The sequence below is a fragment of the Phacochoerus africanus genome, chromosome 3 (assembly GCF_016906955.1).
Source record: "Phacochoerus africanus isolate WHEZ1 chromosome 3, ROS_Pafr_v1, whole genome shotgun sequence".
NCBI lineage: Eukaryota > Metazoa > Chordata > Mammalia > Artiodactyla > Suidae > Phacochoerus > Phacochoerus africanus.
The window spans coordinates 148622564-148635012 of record NC_062546.1 but is presented as its reverse complement, the minus strand read 5'-3'; the positions used below and the strand labels follow the sequence as shown (position 1 = coordinate 148635012).

The following is a 12449-nucleotide window of genomic DNA, read 5'->3' as shown; positions in this document are numbered from 1 at the left end:
TAGTAACTTCTTTTAAAATAACTGAAAAAACCCAACACAAGGGCATAAAAGTGTGACATATTTAATTGACATTTACTATGATTTTTAGGAATCTAAAACTTTATTCAGAGGCAAGATCAAGATCAAGAGCTCAGCAGGCTAAGGACCCAAAATTGACTCTGTGATTTCTCTCAAACCCCAACCCAATCTGATTATGTCTCTTGCCAGCGTAATTCCTTCGAGGGTTCTCCATCACCTATTCTCCTATGCTGCTTCATTTTTCTTCACTTTATTTATCATCATCTGACAGACTGTATTACTTGTCTGTTCACTATCTCCACTCCAACTAGAAAATAAGTCCATGAAGACAGAATTTTGGTTCACTGCTATATGTTGCAGTAAGCACTCAAACATCCACACACAAACGAGTGAAAAAATGAATGGACTGATGATATAAAGGCCAAAGGCCTCCATGACCTGCTTGTGCCTTCCTCTTTTCATTTTACTTCCACCTCTACCAATACTTATTTTCTTACCCAAATACAAGATGCACTTCCATGCCCCCTTGCTTTGCCATATACTATAACTTTTGCCTGGAATACAAACTCCTTTCACCATCCAACCAACCTGCCACACTATCATCCATATTTTAAAACCATCCCCAGAAAGCCTCCCCTGACCCTCTAGATAGAGTATTCCACTCTTTCTTTCCTGTGCACTATATCTGTACATCATCTACATTGGTTTTACCAAAATGCACTGGAATGCCTATCTTCTTTGCTAAACTGTGAACTCTTTGAGGCCAAAGAATTCATCTCTTTACCTCCAGAATCTAAGACAATATCTGTCATAAAACAACTATTCAATAAATGTTGAGTGAATTAATATACACATGACTACCCTTGTAAGAGAAATGAAAACATAGGAGTTTCAAGAAGTCAGTCCTCCAATTTCATGATGATAACCAGCCAGGAGATAGAATTATAACCAATGACATCATCCAAGGTGATAAAAGAGAAGGAGTTATGCAAATAACACACATGCTCAAATGTCTGAAAAATAACAATAAAGTCTAAGTGAGACTCACACTTTACTAGAAATACACACTGGATCCTTCTTGCTCCATCATTTGCCTTCCCTTTAGGCCCAGCTCTGCTGCTGGCAAACTGAGGCCCAAACAGTAGGAAGAAGAAGGAACACCTGGGTTTCCCATGAACAATATATTAAGTACATGACTCTGTGAAGAAGCTTTTGATGTTCCTTCAAATACAAGTTGTTGTGTTCCCCCATATTTTGATTTAAACTTCAAAAGAGTTGTACAGGACTAGATTTTACCACTACCCCTGCCATCCTGAATTAAGACCAGCGCTTTCTACCTTTTGTAACCTATCCCATCAGTGCACTACATTGTGTCTTCAGTCCACTGAGCAACCAGAGAAGGCCTCCCAGAGACCAGTCAGCTTCAGGCACAGGAAGCCTCATCCAGTAACCCAATGTGCCTTCCAAACATTATTATTTTCTTCTGAATGCTGCAGACAAAGGCCCCTAAATCCAACCTTAAGGAACACCTGTTCTACCTAATTCTAAGAGTGTCAACCTACATAGAAATGTACAATCACACAGATGCACAAAAATTAATAGACATAAATGTAATTAGCCATTAGAAAAATTTAAACTTTTAAATCCAATCACAGCTAATGCAACTTCAAGTGAAGCCAAAGGCCAAGATGTAATCCTTGATTCCTTCCTCCCTCATCACTCAATAACCAAATAATGGAAAATTTACCTCCTAATATTTCTTTCAAAGAGATTGCTCACTCTCACATTGTGCCTTAGTTCAGAATCACAGCTTTCTTACTGGGATGACAGTCTTCTTTTTAATGGTCTCCTTGTCTTTGGACTCAATGAAAATTGCATCTACCATTTGTTGAAAGGTTATGAAACTGGCACTGCACTAAGCACTTGATCACTTTATTCAATTCTCACAGCAACACTGCAAAGCAGGAATTGTTGTCCTCATTTTCACAGATGCAGGGTCTGAAGCGCTGAGAAAGGTTAAGTCTCTCATGCAGCTGGAACTGTGGAGTGGAAATTCAAACTCAGATTTTTGTCCCCACAAACAATATGCTTAAGTGCTTAAACCTTCAACTTAGTCCCCAATGTGACCTTTCTAAAAGGTAAATGTAATCATGTTTTTTGCCCCACATAAAATCCTGCAAACAAGACCAGCCTTTCCAAACCTCATTCCAAGTCATTCTCATCCCGTCCTGCAACACTTCACTCTCAGCAGTCCCCTAATCTGTCTCTCACTGCTTTACTGGTGAACACATAGTTCTTCTGGCAAGAACACTTCTTTGGCAGGCTACTTCCAACACAAACTTCAAGATTTACTCAGACAATCCTTACTCTGGAAAGCCTTCGCCCTAATAAATAAATACCCAAAACTGGGTTAAGTGACTATTTGCTATAGTTATCAGCTAAGTTTCTTATCACACTGTATTATAACAACCTTATTAGGCTATCAATTCCTTATGAGTAAATAACTGCATTTTTAAATCTCTGTACCCCTAGTAATAGTGAGTATGTAGTAGAGGAAGGACTTATGAATGCTGAATTAATGAATGAATTTATAAGAAGCCATAGGGTTGAAGAACTTGGCCCTAAAGTTAATTTGACATGCTTTCAAAATCTAACCTGCCACATGTGCCTATGGAGGCTTCTAAATCTTGGTTTATTTCATAGGTAAAATGAGCAATAACTGTACCTCAGAGTTTGGAGAGAAATAAAAGAAATCGTAGATTTATCAATCTCTGGCACATTGAGACTAGAAATTAAACATTAACAACTTTTTTCACTTTCAAAGTTTATCCATGCTGACAAAGCCACATCTCACAAAATAGCTTTCCCTAGTAGCTTCCTTCTAAGCTTTATATTTCTCCAAAAAACTCGTTAAGACAACCTCATTCACAGACAAGGATCTTTCAGCTTCTGATTACACCAGATCTCAATAACTACCACCACACCCTAAATCACTAACTGGTGTCTGCTGTTTATTGCTTCTTATCCATCCCTCGATTTCCTTCCTCAAAGTCAAAGACCAAGCCCCTAAGCAAGAGGAAAACTAGGAAGCAACACCTTCTTCCAGGAACCATCACTTCTCCCCACACGCACCCAGGCTTATGCGAATCAGAAAAGATCCATCATTTGGCACAAACTTAAATTTCCTTGGAGAATCATAACTGAACCCCTTCTATTTACTCCAAGACCTTAGCCTCCAAAGCAATAATTCAAAACAGAGAATGAATTTCTGGCATTACGAATTCAAGAAAAAAGGTTCCCTTAAAGCCTTTCCCGTTCTTCAGATCTATTACCCTCAAGTAGTGGCCAAAATCCACCATTTCATCCCGTCCCCTTACAGTCAGAGTCAGGGTCTCAACCACTCTTTCTCGAAAAAGAAATGGGTGTGCACTTTCAGGAACAGAGCTGCCTTCTGCCCACCCGTGTCACCTCCGTTTCCACCTTGCCTGTGCCCTCCCGCAGCACAGGCCCGGCCTGGTCCCTTACTGCCAGCTCGCTCCACAAACCGCTACTCACCGCTTCTTGGGGATGGTGCCCGACTCCTGTGCGGCGGGAGTGGCTGCGGGCGCCGCCGTGGCCGCCGCAGCGGCTCTCCGCGCTTTGCACTCATTGGTACTTAGAGCCTCCTGGGGCCGGCCCAGCAGATGACCCGACAAAACCCGCAGCCTCCTCCCCGCGCCGTCCCGCTCCGGGTCCCGATCCCGGTCCGCTGCGGAGCCGGAGCCCGCGCCCGCGCCCGTCCCGCCCGCTGCAGCCGCCGCCTCCGCCATGGCTTCCGCCTTGTGCCGCCGCCCGGGACCGCTGGGCGCGGGTGAAAGGTCACTCAGAGCGGCGCCCGACGCGACCATTCGCTGCGGCGCATCCCGGCAGCCACCGCGGCGACTGGGCGGCGGGTGCCATGCGCCTGGAGCTTCTTATTCTCAGCTCCCGCCCACCACGCCTGCCCGCGCGCCCTCGCGGTCACGCCCCAGACCGCCGGCACCTGTCAAGCAGGTGAGTTTGAGCTACCCTGGGATTGGCCTGGCCAGGGTCGAGCTAGATCTGGAGAGAAACCGCAGGCGCCCCCGAGGTGTCCTAGCGCCCTGAGTGATGTCCTAGGGCGTGGCCTGAGCCTCTGGAATACTTTCGGGAGCAGACGCCTTGGAGCTGGAGACCCAGACTGTGCCAAGAAGCTGACAAACTTACGCTGTCCTTTCCTGCTGCTCCACCTCTACTCATCCTCCCTGCGGGGTCACTAAAGTAACTCAAAACTGACACATTGTCTGCAACTATTAGAACAAATAACTATTATTTCTCATGGCCTACTTCGTGCCTGGCGCTGTGCTTATCTCTAGATCTCAATTAAATAATCTCCATTTTACAGATGAAAAAACTAAGACTCAGAGACACTACGTTGCCTGAGAGCATGCAGCTGGTAAATGCCAATACTTAGCTGCAACTGAGGTTCCCTTTCCCTTGTTACTACATGCTTAGCCCTTCCTTTCTAATGGCAGGGAAAGTTTTCTGTTGCAATGGATAAAATTACCCAATAGCTGTTCTTAAGACTTTTCATTTATCTACAAATTGACTTCATTTCTGGAGTGTAACACTTGGTGAAATTAGGAGCATGTCAGTAGGATAGTGCTCCCCAATGATTTTCTGCCAGTTGATCAGTTAGGATTTTATAAGCCACCTTGCAGACCTCAGTCATCAGATGTAAAGTTCAGAGATAAGTCTTGGAAATGTTAAGGGAAAGGAAAGGGTCATCATAAGCATTCTAAACCCAATGAAGTCACCTCCTTTCTGAAAAGCCACCTTCTTGCTAACAGTCTCTATTTCCAGGTGTTATTTGACTTATACAAAAGAACTATTTAGTACTTCTGAGAAAATTCAGGCAACAGTGAGGAGGACTTGATTTTTATGCCTGATCTCCAGACCTTAAGAGATGGTTAAGCATTAAGTATCTAGTCTAGCTACAGAATCATTGAGCCCACTCCTATTTAGATGCTGCTTCTAATAACCATTGGCTGTTTCAAATAGAGGAGGAATGGGGGAAAAGTGGGGCAGGAGAAAGCCTCCTCAAGGAGAAAGCCTCAAGTTTGAGAGTTCAGCATCTCTAGTCTTTGAACTTCTCACAACGTTTCTAGATGTTTCTAGACTATCATTAAAATACCAACTAGCATGTTGTAAAATTCATAGATTTTTTTTTTTTGCCAAAATGCTGTATAAGCAACAACTTCCTCAATCTTTTTGGAATGAGACAGGTCTATTAATTTTTGCTTGACTGCAAGAGAGCTCAGTCTAATACTGCTGGCATGCTTTAAATGTAAATGTAGTTAACTGACTTCTACTGTCTTTCTCAATTCAAGGTTGGACATGCTTTTTGTCATCTCAGAGGAGACAAAATTTATAAATTTTGACAACATCAACAACGAAAAGCCTTTTCTCCTGCGTGATGGAAAACTTGATGTAAACCAAAATTATTTGTCAGTGGAAAAACTATGGACTATATATTATTTCAAATATGTGTACAGTAATGAAACATAGATGTAGTAGAAACACTTGTTGAGAGCCCATTATGTAAATAATTCAAGTGCAGTGAGATGCAAAAGTATGCTTAATCTGCATAGTATATTTAACTAGTTAGGAGTTAGGATATATGTGGGGGAAAAAACGTGTGTGATTATTGGGCAGAGTAAGTATGAGGTAGGTGACCTTGGTGAAGGGTTTCCTAACCCCTCTCCTTAGAAGAGCAAAGCCCAAACAGAGTGACCTGATGCTTATTTCATGCTACCTAAGAAGAATGAATGTTTCACACAAAGCCTGGTCCATTGAGATACTTATAATTCCCACCAAAAGCAAAACCTCAGGGAATATCACATTCAGGAGGACCATCTCCACGAACCTGTTTCTTCTGAGCTCTGGAACATTGGCCCTTAACAACTGGTCCCTATGGAGGGCAGACCACATGCACATAATCAAAGGGTGAACCCATGACATGTAAAATTTAAACGAAGTAGTCTTTATTTGCATTTACAGCATCTCTTCTAATATGAGTCAACAAAAAAAGTGAGATTAACTCCTGAAACATGCACCAAATTTCTTTATTACACTGACTTTGTTACTTATCTTCCAAGCTGATTAGTGATGCTTTGTATTCCTTTGAAATACAGAGAAATCCTTGTATTTTTATACATTTTACTATGAAATATAACACAGAAAAGTAAACCAAAGCATAAATATCATAGATCAAATATCCATGTAATTTCCATCTAGGTTGAAGACTAGAACATTGCCAGGATCCCAGAAGTCCCTCTTATGTCATCTCCCAGTCACTTCACCCTCTCTACTGCCAAAGGTAACCACTGTCCTGAGTTTTCTGATGCATATTTCCTTGTTTTTTTATGGTTGTAACAATAGAATATACATCCCTTCCCTGTTTTTTGCATTTATATAAATAGTATCATATAGTATGTTCTTTTGTCTCGGTGTCTTTCACTCATTTATGAGATTCATATAATTCAAGATTCACATTATATTTTTTTTTTGAGTGCCTCACCCACAGCATATGGTAATTTCCAGGCTAGAGGCTGAATCAGAACTGCAGCCACAGCCACAGCAAGACCAGATCCAAGCTGCACCTGCACCTATACCACAGTTCACAGCAACACCAGATCCTTAACCCACTGAGTGAGGCCAGGGATTGAACCCACATCCTCATGGATACTAGTTGGGTTTGTTACCACTGAGCCACAACAGAAACTCCAAGATTCATATTCTTGCATATGTCTCTAGGTGGACATGTAGATGAATTTTGTAAAGTACTCATCCAGAGGTAGAATTTCTAGGTCATCAAGTATGCATGTATTTAATAGACAGTGAAATGCCATATGGTTTTCCAAAGGCATTGTACAAAATCTATTCCAGTAGCATGGGAGAGCTCCCACATGAGAGTCCTGACATGTTATTATCAGCCTAATTAGTTTTAGCTATTATATACTATTATCTTGTTATGGTTTTGTGTTTCCCTAATTACTAATGGGCTTTTTTAATGTTTTTTTGGTCATTTGGATATCATTGTTTGTGAATATATAATAAAGATAGATCCTTCCATCTAAAGGCCTTACAATTTTTTCTTTCACATTTATACCTACAGTTTACCTGGAATTGATTTTTGTTTGTGGTGTAGAAATCAGGTTTCTTCTTTTTTTTTTTATATGAGTATCCAATTATCTCAGCACCTCTTGTTGAAAATATCCTGTTCTGCATTGCCATCTTTGTCATGAATCAAGTATTCATATAGCATCAGTCTCTTTCTGGGCTTTGTATTCTATTCAATTGGGTCTATTTATTTTATGCCAGTATCACACTGGTTTAACTATTTATATTCTTTAAGATCTTCCACGTACAGTTATATAATTTGTGAATAATAAGAGTTTATTTCTTCTTTCCATCCTTATACCTTGTACTTCTTTTTCTTGCTTTACCCAACCAGTGAGGACCTCCAATACAATACTGAAGAGAAGTTGTAGTAGTGGCTGCTTTATCTTATCCCTGATTTCAAAGGGAAATCTCAACACTTCATCATAGTTTGAAGTGGGTTGCTGGTTTTTTGGTTTTTTTTTTTTTTTCCTTTTTCTATAACAAACTTTTTATCAGATTAAGGAATTCCACTTCTTTTTTTTTTTTTTTTGGCTGCACCTGTGGTATGTGATGTTCCCAGGGTCAGGGATCAAACCCACTGCCATAGCTATAACCAAAGCCACAGCAGTGACGACACTGGATTCTTAACCCTCTGAGCCGGGGGGAAACTTCTGGAATTCCTCTTCTAATGCTAGTTTTGCTGGGAGTTTTTATCATGATTAGATACTGAGTTTTATCAGATGTTGCTTCTGCACCTATTGAGATGATCATAGGGTTTTTCTCTTTGATTCTGTTAGTATGGAAAATTTTGTAAATTAGTTTTCCACCATAACCAACCTTGCAATGCCGGCATAAACCCAGCCTGGTCATCATATATTGGCCTTTTTATATATTATCGAATATAGAGTATTAAAATTTTTCTTACTATGTGTCTATGTTTACAAGTAAGGTTGGTCTGTTATTTTCCTTGTTTTAATAGAAACATCTCAGGCTTTGCTGGCCTCATGAAACAAGCTAGTGAGTACTTCTTTGTTTTCTAGGGTCAGGAAGAGCTTGTGTAAGATTGATTATTGTTTATTCCTTAAGTGTTTGCTAGAATTCACCAAAGAAATGATCTGAACCTAGAGTTTTCTTTATGGGAAGGTTTTTATTTAAAGATTAAATAGTTTAATGCCATTCAGATGTTCTATTCCTGCTTGTTTCAGTTTTTGACAGTGTTTTTCTAGCACATCGTTCACTCATTTATATTTTCAAATTTTTTGATGTAAAGTTTTTCATAGTATCTTCTATTATCATTTAATGTCTATAGACTCTTTGGTAATGTCCCACTTTTTTATTCCCAACATTGGTTATTTTGCTATCTCTCTTTTTTTTTTAAATGAGTTTGCTAGGCATTTAGGAGTTTTATTACTTTTTTAAAGACCACCTTTTAACTTTGTTAATCCTATTATATGTATGCATTCCTTTTTTATTAATTTCTGCTAATATTGCTTGTCCTATTGTCCATCTTTTTTTTTAATTTCTCTAAATGGATGTTTAGCTCACTGGTTTCTCTGCCTTTTGTTGTGTATTTCTTTTCTGATATATGCGCTTAGAGCTATAAATTTCTCTGTAAGCAAATAACTTCAAGTATTGATAACAGTATTTTCATTATTATTCGTTTCAAATAGTTTTCATTTGTATTTGAAAAGAGTAATGTATATTCTCTCTTGTTTAGAGGTACAGTATTCCCCAAATACAGATTTGACCTGGTGATTATATTGTTCAAGTCTCATATATCCTGACATTTTATTATTTTATTAGTAATTGAAGTATGTTATTTCCCACTACTATTATGGATTTATTGCTTTTTCCTTGTACTGCTAATCTTTGTTTTCTGTACTTTGAAGCTACATATTAATTATGTCAAAATTATTATATTTTCCTATGAACCTTTTATAATTATCAAAAATGCCTCTTTGTTTCTAATAATGATTTTTGTTTTAAAGTTTAGCTACACCAGCCTCTGTGTATGGGTTTGTGGCGGGGGGGGGGGGGGGGGGGGGGGGGGGGGGTGTCTTATCCTATGACTTAATCTTTTTGTATTCACATATTTTAGATGTGTCTCTTGGAAACAGCATTTAGTTGTTTTCTTTTAAGAAGTGTGAGCATAAAATCTTGGATCACTTAGCCTATTTAAATTTAATTCACTTACTAATATATTTAGTGTAATGGCTAAGACCCCTAGCCTCATTGCCAGATAGATTTAGGTTTGAATATTAGCTCTACCAATGATCAAATGTGTTGTCTTTAGCACGACACACCAATATCTTTGGGCTCAGCTCCTTGTCTATAAAATTGGGATAGTAATAACCACTTCCCAGGGGTATTAAAGGATTAATGAGCAAAGATATAGTAAATTCTAACTGTTCTTATAGAAATGTGAGTAAGGCTGGCATAATGACAACAGCCTTCCTTGAAAAGATAACATTCTAGAGGGAAAAGAAATCAGATTGAGTGAGAAATGTGAGACCAAATCATGGGAGCATTGAAAACTTAGCAAAAGAATAAAAACTTGATCTGGTGGAAGTTATTATAAGTTCCTGATCAGGAAATTAGCATGACAGTCCTGGAAAGATCACTACTCTGGAATTCAATCTCAAGTGGAAGTTATATCAGGTATACCTGAGAACCTGTCGGCGTTTGTAAAAAGAAGCTCTACCAACAAATGATAAAGTCATGAAGAACTCCTACAAAAGAAGTTAGCAGTGTTTCCAGATGACAAGAAAGCACTGAACTGTGCTTAACTGTCTACTCCAATAAAGGGCACTGAGTTAGCTTAAGAAGTGAAGGTGCTTTTAATGCAAAAGTGACTCCATGTTTTGTTGCAATACCATTCTATTTTGAGATGTCACAATCACTATTTGGGGTAAGGAGGAACTCCATTCATAAGCCAAATTTGGGGGATAGAGTTGAAAGTACTTTATGTTCTCTTGCTACTCTGCTAACTTAATATGTTATCTAAAATTCTTTATTTCTTGATTTCTTCATATTTTAGGTAGGAATAATTTCTGAGTATATCGTCTCAGATATATTGCAAAATGATAAATGTGCAAGGATTTGGGAAACCAAAGTTGAAAGTCACTTTAAAATAATTATTTTCTTTAGAACATATAAAATCAAGATTTGCTGTTTATCAATTAATACTCTAAACCAGTAAACTTTTAAAGTTTTGTTTTTAGGTAGATTTAATTACACTCTCAGGTCTCTAGGACTTCTCTGTAATCTAAAAAATATAAAGCCCCTAAAGAGCTTCTTTTAATGTTTCTATCTACCTACCTACCTACCTCTCTACCTATACCATATTAGAAATTAAAGTTGAAAAATGTTTAAAATATTTCTTTATCAATTTATTTTAAAATAATAATGATAAACCAATCATGTTAATGTAAATAAAATATTTTTATTAAAAACTATATTTTTCAGAAAAAAATGAGAAAAGTGGGATTTCTTTACATTTTTGCAAACCTCTTTAATGTCTTGCTTAATAGAAGGAAGATTCTCATATCTGGTTCTGAATTCAGTCTGTTGAGATAGCATATTCCATGTAACTACTGGAAAACTTCAGAATACATTCATGAGAGAATAAGAGTGAAAAAGACAATGTCTTAGTACGGGTTTTTTTCCTGCCTTTTTAGGCCCACACCCACGGCATATGGAGGTTCCCAGGCTAGGAGTGGAATCACAGCTGTATCTGCAGGCCTGAGCCACAGCCACAGCAATATGAGATCCGAGCCACATCTGTGACCAACACCACAGCCCACGGCAATGCCAGATCCTTAACCCACCTAGACCATGGATCGAATCTGTGTCCTCATGGATGCTAGTCAGATTTTGTTTCTGCTGAGCCATGACAGGAACTCCTGTCTTAGTCTTATGAAAATAGTGTTGACTTTGCTGAAACCCTGGAAAGGATTCAGAGGACCCAACAAGGGTTTTCAGACCACATTTGAGAACTGCTAGTATTTCTATATATGTCTGCTAAAACATGCCTGGTAAGCTCTAGTCTAATGAACGCTGAAGTAGTTAATGCGCTTGCCAAATAGTATGAAATGCCACTGTTGATAAAAAAAAACTAGTTGTCAAAAATATTTAAGGCATAATTTCATGTTTTGAGACATTCTATATGCAATACATATTCTTAAATTTCATACAACCACAAATCAAATTCATATATAAACAGAAACATAATTCTTATAAATCAGGTAGCTGAACTTAGTGTGACTTTCATCTATAACATGATTTAAGCTATTCTGTAAAATCAGTCTCACTCCCCTGTTAGTCTTACAATCACTGCATTTAAATCAGTGGTAAATAGTTGAAAGAATGTCCTGGGCCAGTTGATCCGGAAGTGATTATTTTTTAATGCTGTGGGGATGGTAGCTTGGAAATTGTTTATTCAACAATTGGCCTTTTCATACTCCAGGTGTCTTAGTCCTCCTCATCATTCATTATGTGTATGGCCAGCAGCGTTGGAGCACCCAGGAGCAAGTGATATTCTTCAAAGGCAAGTCTTTTCTGTGCTAATTCAGGACAATTCCCATCAGAATTGGTTTTGTTTTTTGTTTTTTGTTTTCGTTTTTGCATTGATCAGATGTATTCCTTGGGAGTAAGGAGATGAAGTATATGAGTGCACTAAGGCACCTCCAGAACCCCAGAAAGAGCCAAGTTTGAGGATAGTATGCTACAATAAGTCAGTGGTCTCCAGAGGCCTGTACTCAGCTCTGGCTAACTCTGCCTTTGGCTGCTTCAGACAGTAGACATTTTTAGGAATCCCTACTCCATATTAAAGAGAACCAACTGAGGAAATAATTTGTCTGCTTAACCCTCCAAAGTGGCCCTTAGCATCATCTCGACTCACCATTTCCTATTATTGTCTTTTCTGAAAGAAGAAGTTGACTTCTGAAAGGGGACCCCATTGACTTGGGTTATACAGTGAGAAAGTTACTAAATTTATTTGGGGTACACACAGCTCTAGTGGTCATCCCATCCTTATCCTTTTCCAGAGAGTAAGGTTTTCTCTCTAGTCTGGTCCATGGCACTGCCTCCCACTACCCCAACAATCATATCTCCTTTAAGCCTGAGGAGATATGAAAGCTACTTGCATTAGATGGTTAAAGTGACCTATTAACCATCCACACAGTGTTTCCACTGCAGCCCTCTATCTACTGTTTAAAGTAGCAATATCTGGTTTTGCAATCCACTTTATTATTATTATTATTTTATTTTTT

General features: G+C 38.8%; 1 protein-coding gene and 1 long non-coding RNA gene across 4 annotated transcripts in view; one reads left to right on the top strand and one right to left on the bottom strand.

Moving 5' to 3' along the window:
• Positions 1–3966, bottom strand: part of AGPS (alkylglycerone phosphate synthase) — a 141843-nt gene extending 137877 nt beyond the window's left edge. Inside the window, exon 1 of one of the 3 annotated variants that reach the window (XM_047772953.1) lies at positions 3574–3966. In XM_047772953.1, the coding sequence (XP_047628909.1) occupies positions 3574–3905 (332 nt within the window). In that variant the 5' untranslated portion in view covers positions 3906–3966. Of the gene's footprint in view, positions 1–1765; positions 1922–3573 lie in introns of those variants that run through there. The other 2 variants (XM_047772954.1, XM_047772955.1) reach the window with 2 other exon arrangements.
• Positions 3927–11773, top strand: LOC125123325 (uncharacterized). Its single transcript, XR_007134029.1, has 3 exons — positions 3927–4050; positions 6313–6394; positions 11645–11773. It is a non-coding gene; the product is annotated as an uncharacterized LOC125123325 (long non-coding RNA).
• The last annotated feature ends 676 nt before the right edge of the window (positions 11774–12449 follow it).